The sequence below is a fragment of the Macaca mulatta genome, chromosome 19 (genome assembly GCF_049350105.2).
Source record: "Macaca mulatta isolate MMU2019108-1 chromosome 19, T2T-MMU8v2.0, whole genome shotgun sequence".
NCBI lineage: Eukaryota > Metazoa > Chordata > Mammalia > Primates > Cercopithecidae > Macaca > Macaca mulatta.
The window spans coordinates 46,870,678-46,888,633 of record NC_133424.1 but is presented as its reverse complement, the minus strand read 5'-3'; the positions used below and the strand labels follow the sequence as shown (position 1 = coordinate 46,888,633).

Here is a 17,956-nt window from a genome sequence, read left to right as displayed (position 1 = left end):
TTGACCAGGGTGGTCTCAAATTCCTGACCTCAAGTGATCTGTCCACCTCAGCTTCCCAAAGTGCTGGGATTACAGGCGTGAGCCACCATGCCTGGCCTTTTATTTTTGTTATTATTTTTTGAGACAGCCCAATCAACCTTTCCCCTAATAGTTTTAGTAGCCCTTCATCATCATTACTTGTATCCATCACTTAATTAATTCATGGCAAATAGTGGTTTTTGAATTCTAGTATTTTCTCTGAAGTTATTAGTTGTGATTCTTCCATAAATAACCTCTTCATCAGAAATTTGGTTACTTAGGCCGGGCACAGTGGCTCACACCTATAATCCCAGCACTCTGGGAGACTGAGGCAGGCAGATTATCTGAGGTCAGGAGTTCGAGACCAGATTGGCCAACATGGCGAAACCCAGTCTCTAGTAAAAATACAAAAATTAGCTGGGCATGGTGGCACGCTCCTGTAATCCCAGCTACTTGGGAGGCTGAAGCAGGGGAATCACTTGAACCCAGGAGGCACAGGTTGCAGTGAGCCAAAATCTCACCACTGCCCTCCAGCCTGGGCGACAGCACGAGACCCTGTCTCAAAAAAACAAACAAGCAAACAAAAAAATTGGTTACTTGTACGTATAAGAAAAATAGAGAACATGCTTCTTTTATATATAAAATTTTTCAAAATAATGAATGGGTGCCTAGTATTCTTCAAAGGTGATTTCAATGAGGTATATGAGTATCAACATGAACTTACAGATTCAGGCATATTTGATGTGCTTCAAACCACTGTGGTTCTTTTTACTGCTCAACATGCCCCACCTTTGGCCAGTGAGAGCCGTTCAGACTGGCTCCTGAGTTCCTTTGACTTGGCCACAGTAGTCTTGGAGGACTTCTTTGCTTCCTGGCACAAAATATCCTGTACACATTTTGCACATTTCTTGCCCCAGACCTAGAATCAGCTGTTTTCACAAGAGTCCCTAGTTCTTAGTCAGAAATGGCACTTAAGAGACCACAGTCGGCCGGGCGCGGTGGCTCAAGCCTGTAATCCCAGCACTTTGGGAGGCCGAGGTGGGCGGATCACGAGGTCAGGAGATCGAGACCATCCTGACTGACACGGTGAAACCCCGTCTCTACTAAAAAATACAAAAAACTAGCCGGGCGAGGTGGTGGGCGCCTGTAGTCCCAGCTACTGGGGAGGCTGAGGCAGGAGAATTGTGTGAACCCGGGAGGCGGAGCTTGCAGTGAGCTGAGATCCGGCCACTGCACTCCAGCCTGGGCAGCAGAGCGAGACTCCGTCTCAAAAAAAAAAAAAAAAAAGAGACCACAGTCTGTATACTAGTGCTGCTCAGTTACTGGGGTGTCATTATATTTAGACCTTTTCAGGGGACTTAACCAGGGAAATATATATTTTTTAGAAAGAGAAAAATCATGACTTTATTCTGATATTTCCAGTTCATATGAAAGACAGGTGTTTACTTCTTTGAGTTTATATTTGTTATCTTTTTTCATTCACACTAAAAATCTCGGTCCCCAATGACATTATATCACTACTTATTTGCTTTAGTATGTAATTTCAAAAAATATAAGGTAGAATCTCAAAATTTAAATGGTCTATTTTATCAAAATAAAAATGCCAGTGTTATTACTAACAATGTGACTACCGTATGAAGTTGAAGATTTTGTTGAGTTCAGTTGAAGGTGGGGGCTGGGAACTGTGATGAGGAGAGAGAGGAGGAGCAGGAACACTAAGGACTGTGCATGGGAAAGCCAACATGGAAAGGCTGGGAAATAGCAACCAGGGGCAGGAGGAAAGCTGGGAGAGTGAAGGGGCTCTGGAGGCCAACAGAGGAGTTGTGTGAGAGATGGACAGCAAGGTTTAAGATCATAAAGCTGCCAAACTTCCAAATTTGAAAACTTACTGCAACACCAGTAAAACTACCATCTGTGCCTGTTTTTCTTCTGGGGTCAGGCAGATTAAATCTAATGTTCACTTAATTTGGGGAAAAAAAATTACCGAGATAGGGGAAACCGTAATCCCAGTAGGCGAAGATTTGGGAGGCAGAGGCGGCAGAATCACTTGAGGCCAGGAGTTGGAGAGCAGCCTGGCCAACATGGTAAAGTTCCGACTCTACAAAAAATACAAATATTAGCCAGACATGGTGGCAGGTGCCTGTAATTCCAGCTATTCAGGAGGCTGAGACATGAGAATTGCTTGAATCCAGGAGGCAGAGGGTGCAGTGAGCTGAGTTCGTGCCACTGCACTTCAGCCTGGGCAACAGAGCCAGATTCTGTCTCAAAAAAAAAAAAAGAAAGAAAAAGAAAAAGAGCACCTAAGAGCATCCAGCCGTTTCAGATATGACCATGTGGTTGGGTGTGGTGACTCACGCCTGTAATCCTAGCACTTTGGGAGGCTGAGGCTGGCGGATCACTAGAGGTCAGGAGTTCAAGACCAGTCTGGCCAACATGATGAAACCCCGTCCGTACTAAAAGTACGAAAGTGAGCTGGGCATGGTGGTGCGTGCCTGTAATTCTAGCTACTGGGGAGGCCGAGGCATGAGAATGGCTTGAACCTGGGAGGCGGAGGTTGCAGTGAGCTGAGATGACACCACTGCACTCCAACTTGGGCAAGAGAGTGAGACTCCATCTCAAAAACAAAAACAAAAGAAAACAAAAACAGATATGACAATGTATCACAAGCCTTTCTATTAAGCTACTGTGGGAATGGCACATGGAGGGTTAAATACAAAGCAGTTCTGGAAAGAAGCCAGATATAATCCAATTAAACGTGGACATTTAGCACATAAAAAGGTGGCATATCAAAAGCATAAGGCTTTGCTTTATAAATGGAGTAACCCATGCAGTGAAATGCACAGGCCTTAAGACTACAGCTAGATGAGCTCTGACAAATCTCTATACCTGCATCACCTCCGCTGCTCTCAACACAGCACATTCCCATCAGCTAGGACATTTCTGTGTCTCCTCCTCAGTTGATCCCAGCCGCCCACCTTCCCTCAGAGGCAACTGCCACTCTGACTAGGAATTTCAGTAAGTGCTACTAGGATATATGTAAAATAAGACAAAATTGGATCCATGTGCTAGGATAAATTCCAAATGGCTGATTTACATGTAAAAAAAGAAACTATACAAACTAGAAGGCATTCTCATCTTTTAATACATTCCTTATCCCCAACCTATACTGTCCACCTCTATGGCCCTTATACCAGCACATCCTGGCTCAGGGTCTTTGCATGTGCTGTTGCCTTGAGCTGCAAGCTCCTCCTCAGCCACCCCGTTGCTCCTGCTCACCCCTTGATGGAGTGTGATCTGGGCAGTGTGGCACTCAATTCAAATCACACCTCCCACCCCCTGCTGGATTTCCCACCCAGCAGTTAACCTGCAGCATACTACATGTATATTTTCCTTTTTTTTTTTTTTTTGAGACGGAGTCTCGCTCTGTCGCCCAGGCTGGAGTGCAGTGGCCGGATCTCAGCTCACTGCAAGCTCCGCCTCCCGGGTTCATGCCATTCTCCTGCCTCAGCCTTCTGAGTAGCTGGGACTACAGGCATCCGCCACATCGCCCGGCTAGTTTTTTGTATTTTTTTTTTTTTTTTAGTAGAGACGGGGTTTCACCATGTTAGCCAGGATGGTCTCGATCTCCTGACCTCGTGATCCACCCATCTCGGCCTCCCAAGTGCTGGGATTACAGGCTTGAGCCACCGTGCCCGGCCTACATGTATATTTTCCTTATCTTGTAAACTCCGTCTCCCTGCCCTAGAACTCAACTGCTGGAAGACAGGGTCTTCTGGCTTTTTGTTCAGTGTGGACTCCCCAGCGCCTAGAGGAGGTGCTCAATTACTTTTTGCTGAGAATAAAAGTGATGAAAGGACAGGGGCCAGGGAGCTGAGCGGGGCAACAGAACAGCACGTGAGGGGACTGCAGGTGCGGGTGGGGATGACGGCCGAGGAATCCTGGCGCCGCTTTCTTCCAGTTGTCCTGGGGGAGGTGAGGTGTTGGGGTGAACAGTGTCAAGTTCTCGGCTTCTGTTTGAACACTCTCTTCAGCTGCACAGCTTCTGCAGGGCCCCCTGGGCCTGAACCCAGCGCAGCCGCCACTGGGGCAGGGACAGGCCCTGGCAGAGCTCCTCAGAGAGGGCGGCCTGGCCTGGCTGCTCCCACCTGGGGAAGGGCATGGCATCAAAGAGAAGGCTTGGCCCTCCAGACCCTCGCTGGCCTCCCCGCAAAACCATGGCCTGCTCTTTTTCACCAGCCCCCCGGCTTGAGTCCTGACTTTTCTGTTTCCCACCCACAGCACGTTCCCCTCTCACCAGTCCCCCACGATCCCCTGCAGCTCAGGGATTCGCTCCAGCGCCTGTTTCAGCAGCTTCTCCAGCCTCTTCAGAGCCTGCCCCAGGTTCTCTTTCTGCTGTTTTTCCTGGGATGCCTGGATCTGCAGCAGCTCTGAGGGTGAGAAAGCCGGGAGGCAGCTTTGAGTCCTCTGGCTCGCTGGTACCTTACAGCAATGAGTCCCCAAGTCTCCAGTCCCCTAGTCTTGACCTCAGCATTTCCCACAAACTAATGATGAGTCTGTCTCCTCTTCCCAGCCTGGAAGTCCCCTTCTGAGGGACTGCCCTTGAGATGAGGACCTGTCCCTCCTCCCAGGTTCTCATCTTAAGGGCAGTCCACACCATCCCCCCGGCCCCACCCAGGCCTCCTTCTGGATGCTTTCCTCCCTACCCCTGAGAGTCCATCAATCTCCATGGCCTGTCCGCTCAGTCTTCTGAGCGTTTCTTCCTCTCCTCTGCTCCAGGCCTCGGTCTCCTGCTCTGGCTTACCCTCTGCACTATACACAGGGATCTTCCTGAAGCCTAAATCTGATGCTCTCCCTCCTGTCTGGAACCCTCCAAGGTTCTCCAGTACCCCCAAGGCAGAGTCCAAGCTCTTCAGTAGGTATTTGAGTTTCATGATGTGGCAAAACCTGGCCGATCCCCAGGGCCCACAGTAGAGAGCATCTTTCCTCCTGGAGGCCCTTCCAACACTCCTCGCCCCAAGGCTTCCTCCTCCACCTGCTCTAGCTTCACGATAGTGGTGCTTTCCTCTGGGACTGGGACTGGGCCTACTCCCTCTCCATGTGTGCAGAACAGGCCCAGCTCAGCAAGTGTCGACGAGCAGCGTGATCAGACAAGCTGGGCCTGAATCCTGACCCCATCCCATCCCTGCCCTGTGACCTTGCCCACGACACTGGCTCTTTCTTCAGCTCCGTCTGCTGTCAGGTGGAATTACTGGAGCTGTAGGCTAGTGGGGCAGAGGGCCGTGAGAACTCTGGGGATGGGACCCTTAGGGCTTGCTAAGAGGTTGAAGCTGGTGGGGGTGGGGGGATTAGGGAGATGGGGAAATTCAGGATGACTCCTGGGTTTCTGGGTGCAGCACTTGGATGAGGAGGGTGAGATAATTTAACAAGGGAGGAAACAAGAAGAGGAGGAACAAAATTGTTCTTTGGAGTAGAGAGAACCAGGAGTTCCATGATAGATGTGTAGCGTTCAAGATGCCCATGATTACAAGAAATATATAATTAGCCAAGCATGGTGGTGCATGCCTGTGGTCCCAGCTACTCGGGAGGCTGAGGTAGGAGGATGGCTTCAGCCCAGGAGGTTGAGGCTGCAGTAAGCCGGGATGGCACCACTGCACTCCAGCCTGGGTGACAGAATGAGAGCTTGTCTCAAAAAAACAAAAGCAAAACCAAAAAACGCATGAGGTGGGCAGAGGGCACAGTGGGCCAAAGGCATGGTAGGCAGAGGCTGAGGTGGGCAGAGGCCATGGTGGGCAGAGGCCGTGCAGGGTCTGGGGCTGCTCTCATTGCTCCTGCACACTGCTCCCTCCCCTCGTGGAGAAGTGGAGGGCAGGGGGCCCCAAACTCAGAGGCTTGAACACAGTCTCTTCCTCCAGTGCTGCTGGCACTGCCAGTTCATTTCTCATCAATTCTCCTCTTCCATGTATTTATCCTTTCATTCTTTACTCTTTACTTCCATCCTGGGGAAACCCCTGGGATGGGGACCTTTCTCCTCACTCCCCATCAAGCCATCTGGGCCGGCACCTGGCAGACACCCAGTGAGTATCTGGTGAGTGAATCCAGGAATTAACGAACTTCTCTCACCTTCAGTATCCTCATCTGTAAACTGGGGGTCTTAAAGTCCCTTTCCTCATGGTCATGACTCCAAGAGACTGTGTGTGTACACAGACAATGATGCTAATCACACTGGAGACACAGGGTGCTTACTGCATAGCAGGCAGTGTTCAGTGCCCTGTGCGGGTCCCCTGCCTGAATCTGCCCAGCACCTCGGTAAGACATTGCTTTATGCTTACTCCACTGAAGAGGAAGCTAAGGCACGGGCAGGCCGCACAGTTAGGAAGACACAGGGCAGAGAGGATTCCCAGGCTTTGAACTGCTGAGGTATACTACGTGACGGTGATGAATGAACACGTGGAAAGTCGACGGGCAGTGTGGCTTAGTGGTTGGGAGCACGGACCCATTTCACACCACCTGGATTCAAATTCCAGCTTTGCCATTTGGGCAACCTACTAACCTCTGCGTCTTAGTTCCCTTCTCTGTAGAATGGAGAGAACAGCAGCACTTACCTCATGGGACTGCTGTGCAGATGAAAGAAGGGAGACTGTTTAAAGCCCTTAGCACACAGTGGACACTGTGTAAGCAACGGGGTTGCTGGTAAGGACTCGTGGAGGCTGTTGGTAGTGGGAATGGGCGGGGAGGCTGGATGGGGCGGCAGGGCAGGCCTACCCTGGGTGGGAGGGCCCGGCGGCAGGCTGGTCTTCATGTGGAGCAGATCCCAGCACCAGAGGCTCTGCTGGTCCTGCAGGAACAGAAGGTCCTGGCGAAGAGAGGCAGCTGCCGGCAGGAGCAGCTCCGAGGCCTGGAAGGGGAGGGAAGGATAGTCATCTGGGGCGGGGCTGGGGAGACAGGTCACAGGAGACAGGCACTCACCTTCCCTGGGGGCAGCCCCAGCTTGTGGCTCAGTGCTATGAAGCTGGAGCCCCTTGGGGATGCGGGGTGCAGCTGGTGGATGGATGGGAGGACTGTGGGCAGGGGCTTCAACCTAGGGGTGGGGAGAAGTCTGGGTTGGGTGGGTACTGAGAAGAGGCCTTGGGTTTTGGAGCTCTGGGGACCCAGGAATTTCAAGGTGGGTCTGGGGCCTAGGATGCCAAGACCAGGGCTGCCGACCCAAGGGTGAGGTCTGGCAGCCTGGGAACACTGGGGGTCTGGGGTTATCTTTTTTGAGGAGGTTCAGGGAGCGACAGTCACCCATGGCAGGGGATGCAGGGCAGGGATGGGGCGGCCCCAGTCTCACTCTCCAGGGCTGTGCCGCAGCAGGGTGCCCAACAGAATGTGAGGCAAATGCCGGACTTCCTCCTCCAGACAGCGCAGCAGCTCCCGGCTCTGCGGTGCCACTGCCTCAGATGTAGGGACCACCTTTCGCTGGACCAGAGATACCACCTGTGGGGAAGGCGAGGGATGGGTGGGGCAGCCCACGTCCACCCAGCCCCATCTTGGCAGATCCAGCCCTACCCAGACCTCAGCCCAACGCCCATCTCACCTCCCCTGGGCTCCGGCACAGGCGGGTCTTGCTGGCTGAGTTTCCCTTGATGAGCAGGCGGATCTGTTCCTGGGTCTCCTCCTGAGGAACCAGGATACCCTGAGATTCACTCCTCCCAGCTCCCAGCCTTAGTGTGCCTCTCTACTTAGGTCCTGCTTCTGCCTGGGAGTCTCACCTGGGCTCTTGCCTAGGACGCCCAGTTCTTAATTTTTAAGTGACAGCATTCTTTTTTTTTTTTTTTTTTTTTTTTTTTTTGAGACGGAGTCTCGCTCTGTCGCCCAGGCTGGAGTGCAGTGGCCGGATCTCAGCTCACTGCAAGCTCCGCCTCCCGGGTTCACGCCATTCTCCTGCCTCAGCCTCCCGAGTAGCTGGGACTACAGGCGCCCACAACCGCGCCCGGCTAATTTTTTGTATTTTTAGTAGAGACGGGGTTTCACCGTGGTCTCGATCTCCTGACCTTGTGATCCGCCCGCCTCGGCCTCCCAAAGTGCTGGGATTACAGGCGTGAGCCACCGCGCCCGGCCTCTTTTTTTTTTTTAAGTGACAGCATCTTGCTCTGTCACCCAGGCTGGAGTGCAGTGGTGTGATCATACCTCACTTCAGCCTTGAACTCCTGGGCTCAGGTGATCCTCCCACCTCAGCCTCCCAAGGTGCTGGAACCACAGGCATGTGCTACCACACTGGGCTTAGGTCCAGTTCTTAGCCAGTTTTCAAGCCTCCCCTCTGGCCCTCCACAAGGCCCTGCCACCTCTTCCCAGGCCCAGCCTCTCACCACCAGCTGGCGCCAGTGCAGGATCCGCTGCTGTTTGGCCTGTAGCTCCCTCAGCAGGAGCTGCCGATGCCCGGCTGCATCCTCCAGCTCCTGGCTCTGAGCGCGCAGGGCCTTGAGCTCCGCCCACAGGCCACAGCCCCGAAGCCCCAGTATCAGCACTTGCCTGCAGGGCAAGCGGAGGAGAGCAAAGGACAGGAGGGCGACTGAGCCACACAAGGGACCATAAACCAGGGAGAGAAACCACAGGGAGAGGAGACAGGGATGGGAGTCACAGGGGCTGAAAAAGTCCAATGGGCTGAGACGCTCAGAAGTGAGACAGCCTAGAGGCCCCTGCTTGGGGAGCCCTTCACCTCTCACTGGATCCCAGGACGCGTCTCTCCATCTCTTCCATCAGGCCCTGGAGGCGCTGGGTCAGGACTTGCCGCTCCTTCAGAAGGGCACTCCGCTGGGAGACCAGCACACCCACAGTCCGCCAGCCCTCCTGCAAGGGGGGTACAGAGTCAGGGTACACCCAGGGCATGATCCATGGGTGAGGGGATTGAGGAAGTCTTGGAATGCGGTGGGGAGGCGAGCCCTGGGGTCACCTGGATGAGATGAACCATGGACGGCAGGGTCTGGCTGGAGTCTGACTGGTCCGGGGCCTGGGGCCTGGGGTGGGGAAAGAGCTGCTGAGGGAGCCGTGCAGTGGCCTTGCCTTGGTACTCGAGGGTGGCCAGTGTCAGTCCTGCCACCCCACTGGGCAGTGGGTTTCAGTTCCACCCCGTCAGCAGGTGGCTGGGCCAGGTCCTGAGGCTATCCCAGCTCACCCACTCACGCGGCCTTCCCCAACTGTAGGGATACCCTGCCCCACACCTGGATATCTCTGTATCGCCAAGCCCATCCCCACTGCACAGGGACCGAATCTCTGCCTCCCGCTCTGCAGCCAGGTGCTCCAAGGCAGCCAGGATGTGGCCCGGGGGGTGGTTTGTCAGCAGCATCTAGTGGGAGGGAGGGTGAAGTCAGGGCAGGATCGGGGCAGGGCTGTGAGCTGAGACCCCATGGGAATGGGGCTGTCATCAAGAGTTAGGTCCTGGCACCCTAAGTTTTGATCATGGGGCGGGAGGCTGTGCCTTTCCTGAGAGCGCTGCCCTCTCACCTCCGCAGAGCCCAGCCACTGCTGGTAGGAAGTGCCAAAGTGGTCTTCATGAGGGGTTCTGTAGGGTTGGGTAAGGGGACAGAAAATGTTACAAGACACGTCAATTATCCTCTAGTTATCACCACCGCCCTATAAGGTAGGGGCTGTCATCGTCCCTATGCCTGTTAGACTTGAGTTCCCCAATTATACCAACCTGCTGGCCTTGGGGCCTTTACATGGGTTGTTCATCTGGACACTCTCTGGACCCTTCACCCCAGCTGAGCCTCCTCACCAAAGAACCTCTCCCCTCCCTACCTTCTTAGCTGGGAAAGGCACTGCCTCTGGGTGCCCAGAGCCTCTCAGGCCTCCTCACTCCCCCAACAGCCCTGACCACCTGACTGTCACTGTGATGAGTCTGTCCCCTTCTATAGAACGTAGCCCAGAAGCTCAGTGTCTGAGGAATTAGTAAGAGACACCCTCCTCTTAAAACCCAGGTTCTTTGCAGGGTCTCTGGGGGCTAGGGACACTCACAGGAGGCTGCCTCTCTTGGCCTGGGGAAGCAGGAGGTTCTGCAGGAACTGGGCCCGGAGGGTGCAGGCTGTTCGAACATCACGCTAGGGAGAAGAGGAAGGGACCTGAGGGGGACCCTGGCGTCTGCCTGACTCCAGGCTCCCTGCCCCTTCTCCCATGATCGGGGACTCTTACCAGGACCACAGGCTCCAGGCCCAGAGCTGCTGATGTGAGGGATCCAAAGGTCACATCTACTTTGGCTTTCCTGGAGGGAGAAGTGCAGTTGGGGCTGGGGTCCCTGGGAAAACAGATGTCTGTGCCCCATCTCTTCTCACTGCCAGCAAGGCCAGTCAGAGGAATCACTAAGCCTAGATCCCGGAAGCCGTCTCCAGATTAGGCCACTGTCACCTCCCAGCTGGAATATCGCATTAGCCTCTCCACTGCTCTTGCCCCATGAGACTGTTCTCCACCCAGGAGTCAATGATCCTGTTAAAACCCGAGGAAGATCATGTCCCTGCTCAGATGCCTCCAAAATAATGTGATGTTTCCCCAGTACATTCAGAATAACAATGGGCGCAGTGTGGGGGCTCATGCCTGTACCCCAGTGCTTTGGGAGGCCGAGGTGGGCAGATCACTTGAGGTCAGGAGTTCAAGACCAGCCTGGGCAACATGGTGAAACCCCGTCTCTACTAAAAATACAAAAATTAGTCGAGCACAGTGGCATGCGCCTATAATCCCAGCTACTGGGGAGGCAGAGGCAGGAGAATGGTGTGAACCTGGGAGGCAGAGGTTGCAGTGAGCTGCCACTGCACTCCAGCCTGGGCAACAGAACCAGACTCTGTCTCAAAAAAAAAAAAAACACACACACACAAAAAACAACAAAACCCCAGAACAATAACAACAGTTAACAGGCACTTTTCTAAGCACTTCATATGATTGAGTCCACCTAACGATCATGCCTACCCGATAAGCTTGGTATTAATGTTATCTCCATTCCACAGATCTTAGAATCTGAGGCACACAGAAGTTAAATACCTTGCCCAAGGTCACCCAATTTTTTTTTTTTTCAAATGGAGTTTTGCTCTCGTAGCCCAGGCTGGAGTGCAGTGGCACGATCTCAGCTCACTGCAACCTCTTTTTCCCGGGTTCAAGTGATTCTCCTGCCTCAGTCTCCCGAATAGCTGGGACTACAGGCATGCACCACCACACCCGACTAATTTTTGTCGGCTGGTTTCAAACTCCTGACCTCAAGTGATCTGCCTGCCTCGGCCTCCCAAAGTTCTGGGATTACAGGTGTGAGCACCGCACCCAGCCTAAGGTCACTCAGTTTTAAGTGGCCAAGCCAGGGCACGAATCAGTCTCAGGGCAAAATCGCAACACATCATCCACAGTTCTCTGTCCACTCCTCCAACTTCACCTCCTCAGGTTCTCAGTCTTGCCTGAGAAACTCGAGCTGACATTGGCCCCCGGCTGCTCTTCCTGCATGCTGAGCACGCTGCCTCTGCTCTTGCTATTCCCTCTGCACAGAAATTCCTCTCCCAGTTCAATGTTACCTCCTCAGAGGCCTTCCCTCGCTAGGGCAGCATCTCCCTCTCCCTTCTATTACAGGCTTTTCTTCACAGCACTCATCTCTACCAGAAATGATAGGGTCTGTTTGGTTCCTAGTTTACTATCTGTCTTCTCCGTGTCACAGTGTAAGCTCCAGGAGGGCAAGGACTTGTTCTCTGTTTGTGGCTGTTTCCCCAGAGCTGGTGTTCTAGGTATACAGCTGTTATTCTAGGCACTGGAAATATAAGTGACTGAGATGACAAAACCTCCTGGCCTCATGGACCTTCCATCCTAATGGTGGGAGTTGAGAATTCTGGAACCCAAGAAGGGATCGGGGCAGAGCCCTGAGGTCTCTAAGAGAATGTCTGGCTGCCCAGCCTGGTGAGGGTGGGTCCCTGAGGCCCACCTCTCCATGTCCTGCAGGCGCCTCAGTTGATTCTGCAGCCGCTGCATGGGATCTCGGAGCCTATGCTGCTGTCTTCGCATGGCCCCAGCTTGGGCCCGGAGGAGGAGAGCTCGACGCTGGGTGTCTTGAGTGTGCTGAAGTGCCTGCTCCATGGCTGTGTCTGTAGGAGGAACAAGGGTGGCCATCAGCACCTTTCCCGGCCCACATTCTGTTGCCCATTTTCTGGCCCCATGGCTCACCCTGAGCCTCAGTGTCTCGCTCCATCAGCTCCAGGCTCTGGTCGAGCTCCTGGATTTCTGCCCGCAGGCGGGTCACGGTAGCTTCCAGCTCTAACTTCCGACGGACCTGGGAGGATCAGATTCAGGGTGAGATGCACGGTCTGATCGGGGTTCAGCCTGGCCTGTCTTTTGGGGGTACCAGGCTCCTCAACTGGTGGCAAAGGGTTTTTGCTCAGCAGTTTCTGTGTCTGATGCAGAAGCATTAGGGTACTGGCTCCCTCCTTCCTCTTAGGATTGTCTTACCCATACTTCCAGCCTGTTTCCTGTTTCCTGTCTGTGCTGATGACAACCACATCTTTGTCCCAGTATTGATCTCTTCCTGGAGCCCTGCACCTAGAAGTCCCAAGGACTCCTGGAAGCCTCCCCTCAGGTGTCATATGAGCCTCTTACACCCACTAGGTCCTACACTGGCCTCAGCATCTCTCCCAAACCTGTCCCTCCATCTCTTCTCAGCAGCTTTGATGCCACATATCCATGTCCCACCTCTCTGCCCCCAGCTAATACTATCTCTTTATATTTTTTTCTTTTTTTGGACAGAGTCTCACTGCATTGCCCAGGCTGGAGTGCAGTGGAGCGATCTCGGCTCACTGCAACCTCTGCCTCCCAGGTTCAAGCAATTCTCCTGCCTCAGCCTCCCAAGTAGACAGGATTACAGGTGTGCACCACCACACCTGGCTAATTTTTTATTTTTAGTAGAGATGGGGCTTCACCATGTTGGACAGGCTGGTCTCGAACTCCTGACCTCAGGTGATCCGCCCGCTTCAGCCTCCCAAAGTGCTGGGATAACAGGTGTAAGCCACTGCTCCCAGCTGAGCTAATGCTATCTCCACTGGACTTTAAGCCCTATGAGGATGGGGATCAGGGCTATCTTGTGACCCATTGTCCCCAGCATCACCCAGCACCTGGTTGGGCTTAGAACAGGAGATCTACAAATCATTTTTCGGATGAAAGAGAATCTTGCAGCATATGCTTCTTACCTGTGGACTGTCCTGGTGGCCATACCTAGGAAAATGAGACCAGAGTCAGTGGATGAGTGGGGCTTCCAGTGGGGAGGGCAACAGGTGTGATGCTGTGGTGAGGACAGGGCTAGATGGGAGTGGGGATAGGAAGGGATAGCTTTAAGAAGCAGTTACCAGAGTAGGTTTCCTCGGATCTTCTTGACAGTCCTACAGTGCAGAGGCAAAAGGAGGAGTTACTACGGACCTCACCTGTGCCCCCTCCCCTACTCTAGCCCAACTTACCTCTGACTGTGCACATGCTGCAAGATGTAGGCCCAGATGTCAGCCCCCTGGCCCAGACACAGCCTGTGGGGACAGTGTGTAAGCGTATGCCTGGGGCAGCACACAGGGTGTGGGATCCTCATTCCCAAGGTGATGGTGGTAGGGAGTCTTTATTAGGGAGTTCTCACTTCTTGGGGAGGGAAGGCCCAAACTTTTTTTTTTTTTTTTTTTTTTTTTTTTAGGGACAGAGTCTCGCTCTGTTGCCCAGGCTGGAGTGCAGTGGTATGATCATAGCTCCCTGCAGCCTTAACCTTCTGGGCTCATGCGATCCTCTCACCTCAGCCTCCAGAACAGCTAGGACTACAGGCAGGCACCACTACACCCGGCTAATTGGTAAAACATTTTTTTTGTAGGGACTGGATCTTTGCACTAAGTATGGTGGTATTCTCATTCCCCGGGAAGGCGGGGGTGGGGGATGGGGGTGGGGGTGGGGGTGAGTGGCGAGGGCTCCCTTTCTCCTGGGAGAGGGTTATCCAGTCACATTCAGAGGTGGAGGTGGGGGATGTACTGCCAGGAAGTGCCATCTCATGGCCAGATGTGGGGCATCACTCCTACAGATTCAATCCCGATGGGGTGGCCACGGCTAACTCCTGAGTGTCCTTTTTGGTTGGGGTAAGGGTGGGAAGGGGAGGTGCTGCGGGGACAGCCTCACCCTGGAGATCCTATTTCCATACGGAGAGGGATCTTCACTAACTCGTGGAGGATTCTCACCAGTGCTAGGGACCTCACTCTGGGAAGCCTCCCAGGGCAGGGAGCCCTCAGTAACTCGGGTCACTTTCGATGGGGAATGGGGGGTCGAGTCCTCAATGAGGGGTGGAGCTCTCACTCCCGGAGACTCAATCTCCAGGGTGGGGAGTCCTCACTCCAGGAGCGGTCCTCACCTGCGCAGCGTCGATTCCCGGGCTCGGGCTGCCACGGGCACCCCCATCTCTTCGGCCGCCCAGCAACTCAGTTCCCGCGCTTCCCGCGCTAGCTCCATGACAGCGCCACAGCTGCGCCACCGCCTCCCTCAGCCTCTTCAAGTGTGGCGCCCGCCTCTGACGCCACGGACGCGCCAACAGGACGTCATCGGTTGCCGGGCAGACAGCGGGCTCCGGCGCTGCGTAGTAACCTTAGCGTGGTAAGGTTGGGTCTTGCAGCGCTCACTCTTCCCAGGTGGGTCTCCTTGAGTGGAAATGAAAAGGGCGTGGAGAGACGGCGGCCCCGCCCGCCTTCCCTCGTTCTCTCGCTCACTACCAGCTAACCCGAAAGAGGCAAAACAGTCCTTGATGCTTCCCTTTATTTTCTTCTTCTTCTTTTAATTAAACATTTTTATTTTAGGCCGGGCTCGGTGGCTCAAGCCTGTAATCCCAGCACTTTGGGAGGCCAAGACGGGCGGATCACAAGGTCAGGAGATCGAGACCATCCTGGCTAACCCGGTGAAACCCCGTCTCTACTAAAAAATACAAAAAACTAGCCGGGCGAGGTGGCGGGCGCCTGTAGTCCCAGCTACTCGGGAGGCTGAGGCAGGAGAATGGCGTGAACCCGGGAGGCGGAGCTTGCAGTGAGCTGAGATCGGGCCACTGCACTCCAGCCTGGGCGGCAGAGCGAGACTCTGTCTCAAAAAAACAAAAACAAAAAAATAACATTTTTATTTTAATAGAGATGGGATCTCACTATGTTGCCCAGGCTAGTCTCAGCTTCTGGGCTGTTGAACTCCTGGGCTAAAGCGATCCTCCCGCCTCAGCCTCCCAAAGTGTTGGGATTACAGGTGTGAGCCACCGTGCCCGCCCCCTTTATTTTGTTGACAAAATGGGACTTGCAGCCTAGGAGGACTGGAACCAGGGAATGAGATCCTGGACTTACTGCTCTTTGATTTCAGAAACAGGTGTCCCATGTCTGAGTGGAGGGTAGGGGCAGATAGTATGACCCTAACATTTCCCTGGCATGCATTTTCCCATTCATTTGTGCTTACCATTCCATAAACTCAGGGAGCTGACTCTGTGCTGGGTGATGCTGGGGACAACATGGTGACCACGACAGCCCTGGTCCCTATTGTACAGAGCTCACAGTTCAGTGGGGAGACAGACACACCACCAGGTAGGGATGGTAAAAATAAGCAGCAGGAGTGGGTCAGTTTGGGACACAGCAGGTGTGAGAGGTCTGCGGGATGCCCAGAAAGCAGTAGGGCTGGAGTTCTGGCGAGCCTGCTGGGCCCCGTCAGAGAGCTGAATGCGCTGTGGGCATCAGTATGAGACCAGAGCAGAGGAAGACGGGCCCTGAGGAAAGGCAGTATTTATGGAACTTTCACTCAGCGGGCTTGCCTAGGCCATCACTTTCTCCTTGGTGTCCAGTTCAGAGCGTGGCTTTCGAAATAGTTGTTGAATTAGGCCGGGCATCGTGTTTCACGCCTGTAATCCCGCACTTGAGAGGCTGAGGTGGACAAATCATTTGAGGTCAGGAGTTCGAGACCAGCCTGCCCAATATCGTGGAACCCTGTCTACAAAAAATACAAAAATTAGCTGGGCATGGTGGCTTGCGCCTGTAGTCCCAGCTACTCCACTCAGGAGGCTAAGGCAGGAGAATCGCTTGAACTCAGGAGGTAGAGGTTGCAGTGAGCCAAGGTCCCGCCACTGCATTCCAGCCTGGGTGATAGAGCAAGACTGTGTCTCAAAAATAAATAGTTTTTGAGTCAGCAAGTGGGGAAAGATGGTGGAGTGAGACTAGAGCTGGGTACCCAGGGAGGAGGCTGGAGCAGGATGAGGGATGGAGGGTGAGGACAGTTGCTGGGCCAGGGTGGGGCTGTGGGGAAGGAAGGAGGAGGCAGAGTAAATGGGTCATAAGTTTGATGAACTGGAAGAAGGGAGGGGATTCAGGGTGAGGCTCAGGGCACTGGCCCAGGGATTGGATGGGGTGGACTTTGAAACAGGGACCTGTGAGGAACAGTTGTTTTGGGAGAGATGCTGAGGACAGCGTGGAGTCTCGGGAGTGTGAGGAGCCAGGGAGACATCCAAAGGGCGCCTCAGGTCTCTGACCTAGGGGACAATGATCAGCACTGAGATAGGTGTGCAGGAGAAGCTGAAGCCAGCTTCACACACCTGTCAAGGATTGAGAGGCAGAAGAGAGTGCCATGGGCTGATGCAATCCTGGTGGGCTTCCTGGAGGGAAGGATTGCCAGCTGTGACTCCTGGATGTCTGGTTTCTTAACAGCTGCCATTTCCCCCAGACATGCCCATTCTTCTACCTGTGTAGAGAATTTTTTTTTGCTATTTTTTAAGAAAATCAATTAGGCACCACATCTGCCTTGGGTCTATGAGCTTTTCAGGAGACTCTGAATGTGTTTGAGACCTTTAAACATGTTAAGAGAATGAGGTCGGGTGCAGTGACCTGTGCCTGTAATCCCAGCACTTTGGCAGGTCAAGGCAGGAGGATTGCTCGAGCCTAGGAGTTTGAAACTAGTCTGGGCAACATAGAGAGACCCCATCTCTAAAAAAAAAATTTTTTTTAAGTTAGGTGAGTGTGGTGGCGTGTGCTGGTGGTCCCAGTTACTTGGGAGGCTGAGGCTGATGCGGGAAGACCACTTGAACCAAAGAGTTCAGAGGCTGCAGTGAGCTAGGATTGTGCCCCTGCACTCCAGCCTGGGCAACAGAGCAAGACCCTGTCTGAAAAAAAAAAACAAAAAACAAAAAACAAAGAATGAAAAGACGAGTCACAGACTAAGAGAAAATATTTGCAAAACACTTATAAAGGAGTATCTAAAATACATAAATAACTCTTAAGACAACAATAATTGGCTGGCCACAGTGGCTCACACCTATAATTCCAGCACTTTGGGAGACCCGGGTGGGAGGATTGTTTGAGCTCAGGAGTTTGAGACCAGCCTGGGCAATATAGCGAGACCCCATCTTTACACAAGAAAAAGAAATTAGCCAGGCATGGTGGTGTCCGCCTGTGGTCCCAGCTTCTTGGGAGGCTGAGGCAGGAGGATGGCTTGAACGCAGGAGTTTGAGACTGCAGTGAGCTGTGATTATGCCACTGCACTCCAGCCTGGGTGACAGAGCAAGACCTTGTCTCAAAAAACAAAGCAGGCTGGGTGCAGTGGGTCATGCCTGTAATCCTAGTACTTTGGGAGGCCGAGGCAGGTGGATCACTTGAGGTCACGAGTTGGAGACTAGCCTGGCCAACATGGTGAAACCCTGTCTTTACTAAAAATACAAAAATTAGCTGGGCATGGTGGCAGGCACCTGTAATCCCGGCTACTCGGAAGGCTGAGGCATGAGAATCGCTTGAACTTGGGAGGCAGAGGTTGCAGTGAGCCAAGATCATGCCACCGCACCCCAGCCTGGGCGACAGAGTGAAACTCAGTCTCAAAGAAAAGGAAAACAAAACAAAACAAAACAAAAAACAAAAGCAAAACAAAGAAAATAAACCAGCTACATAAGCGTTCTACTTTTAAAGGATATGAGCTCTTCTTT

General features: G+C 53.3%; 1 protein-coding gene across 11 annotated transcripts; it reads right to left on the bottom strand.

The window, feature by feature from the left end:
• Positions 1-3,137: 3,137 nt before the first annotated feature.
• Positions 3,138-14,666, bottom strand: HAUS5 (HAUS augmin like complex subunit 5). 11 transcript variants are annotated; one of them, XM_077982291.1, is made up of 19 exons: positions 14,384-14,562; positions 13,464-13,526; positions 13,356-13,388; positions 13,200-13,224; positions 12,184-12,289; positions 11,945-12,104; positions 10,186-10,255; positions 10,012-10,094; positions 9,502-9,559; positions 9,219-9,343; positions 8,951-9,014; positions 8,717-8,847; positions 8,311-8,529; positions 7,595-7,721; positions 7,349-7,494; positions 6,985-7,096; positions 6,781-6,913; positions 4,313-4,445; positions 3,138-4,163 (listed from the first exon to the last, which is right to left on the bottom strand). In XM_077982291.1, the coding sequence occupies exons 1-19, from the start codon at positions 14,479-14,481 to the stop codon at positions 4,046-4,048; spliced, it is 2,004 nt and encodes a 667-aa protein (XP_077838417.1). In that variant the 5' UTR covers positions 14,482-14,562; the 3' UTR covers positions 3,138-4,045. The 11 variants fall into 11 exon arrangements, with proteins under 11 accessions (XP_077838417.1, XP_028695650.2, XP_077838424.1 ...); XM_028839817.2 differs by having other exon boundaries at positions 7,595-7,675; positions 8,367-8,529; positions 14,384-14,561; XM_077982298.1 differs by lacking the exon at positions 13,200-13,224 and having other exon boundaries at positions 7,595-7,675; positions 8,367-8,529; positions 13,340-13,388; positions 14,384-14,657.
• Positions 14,667-17,956: the final 3,290 nt, after the last annotated feature.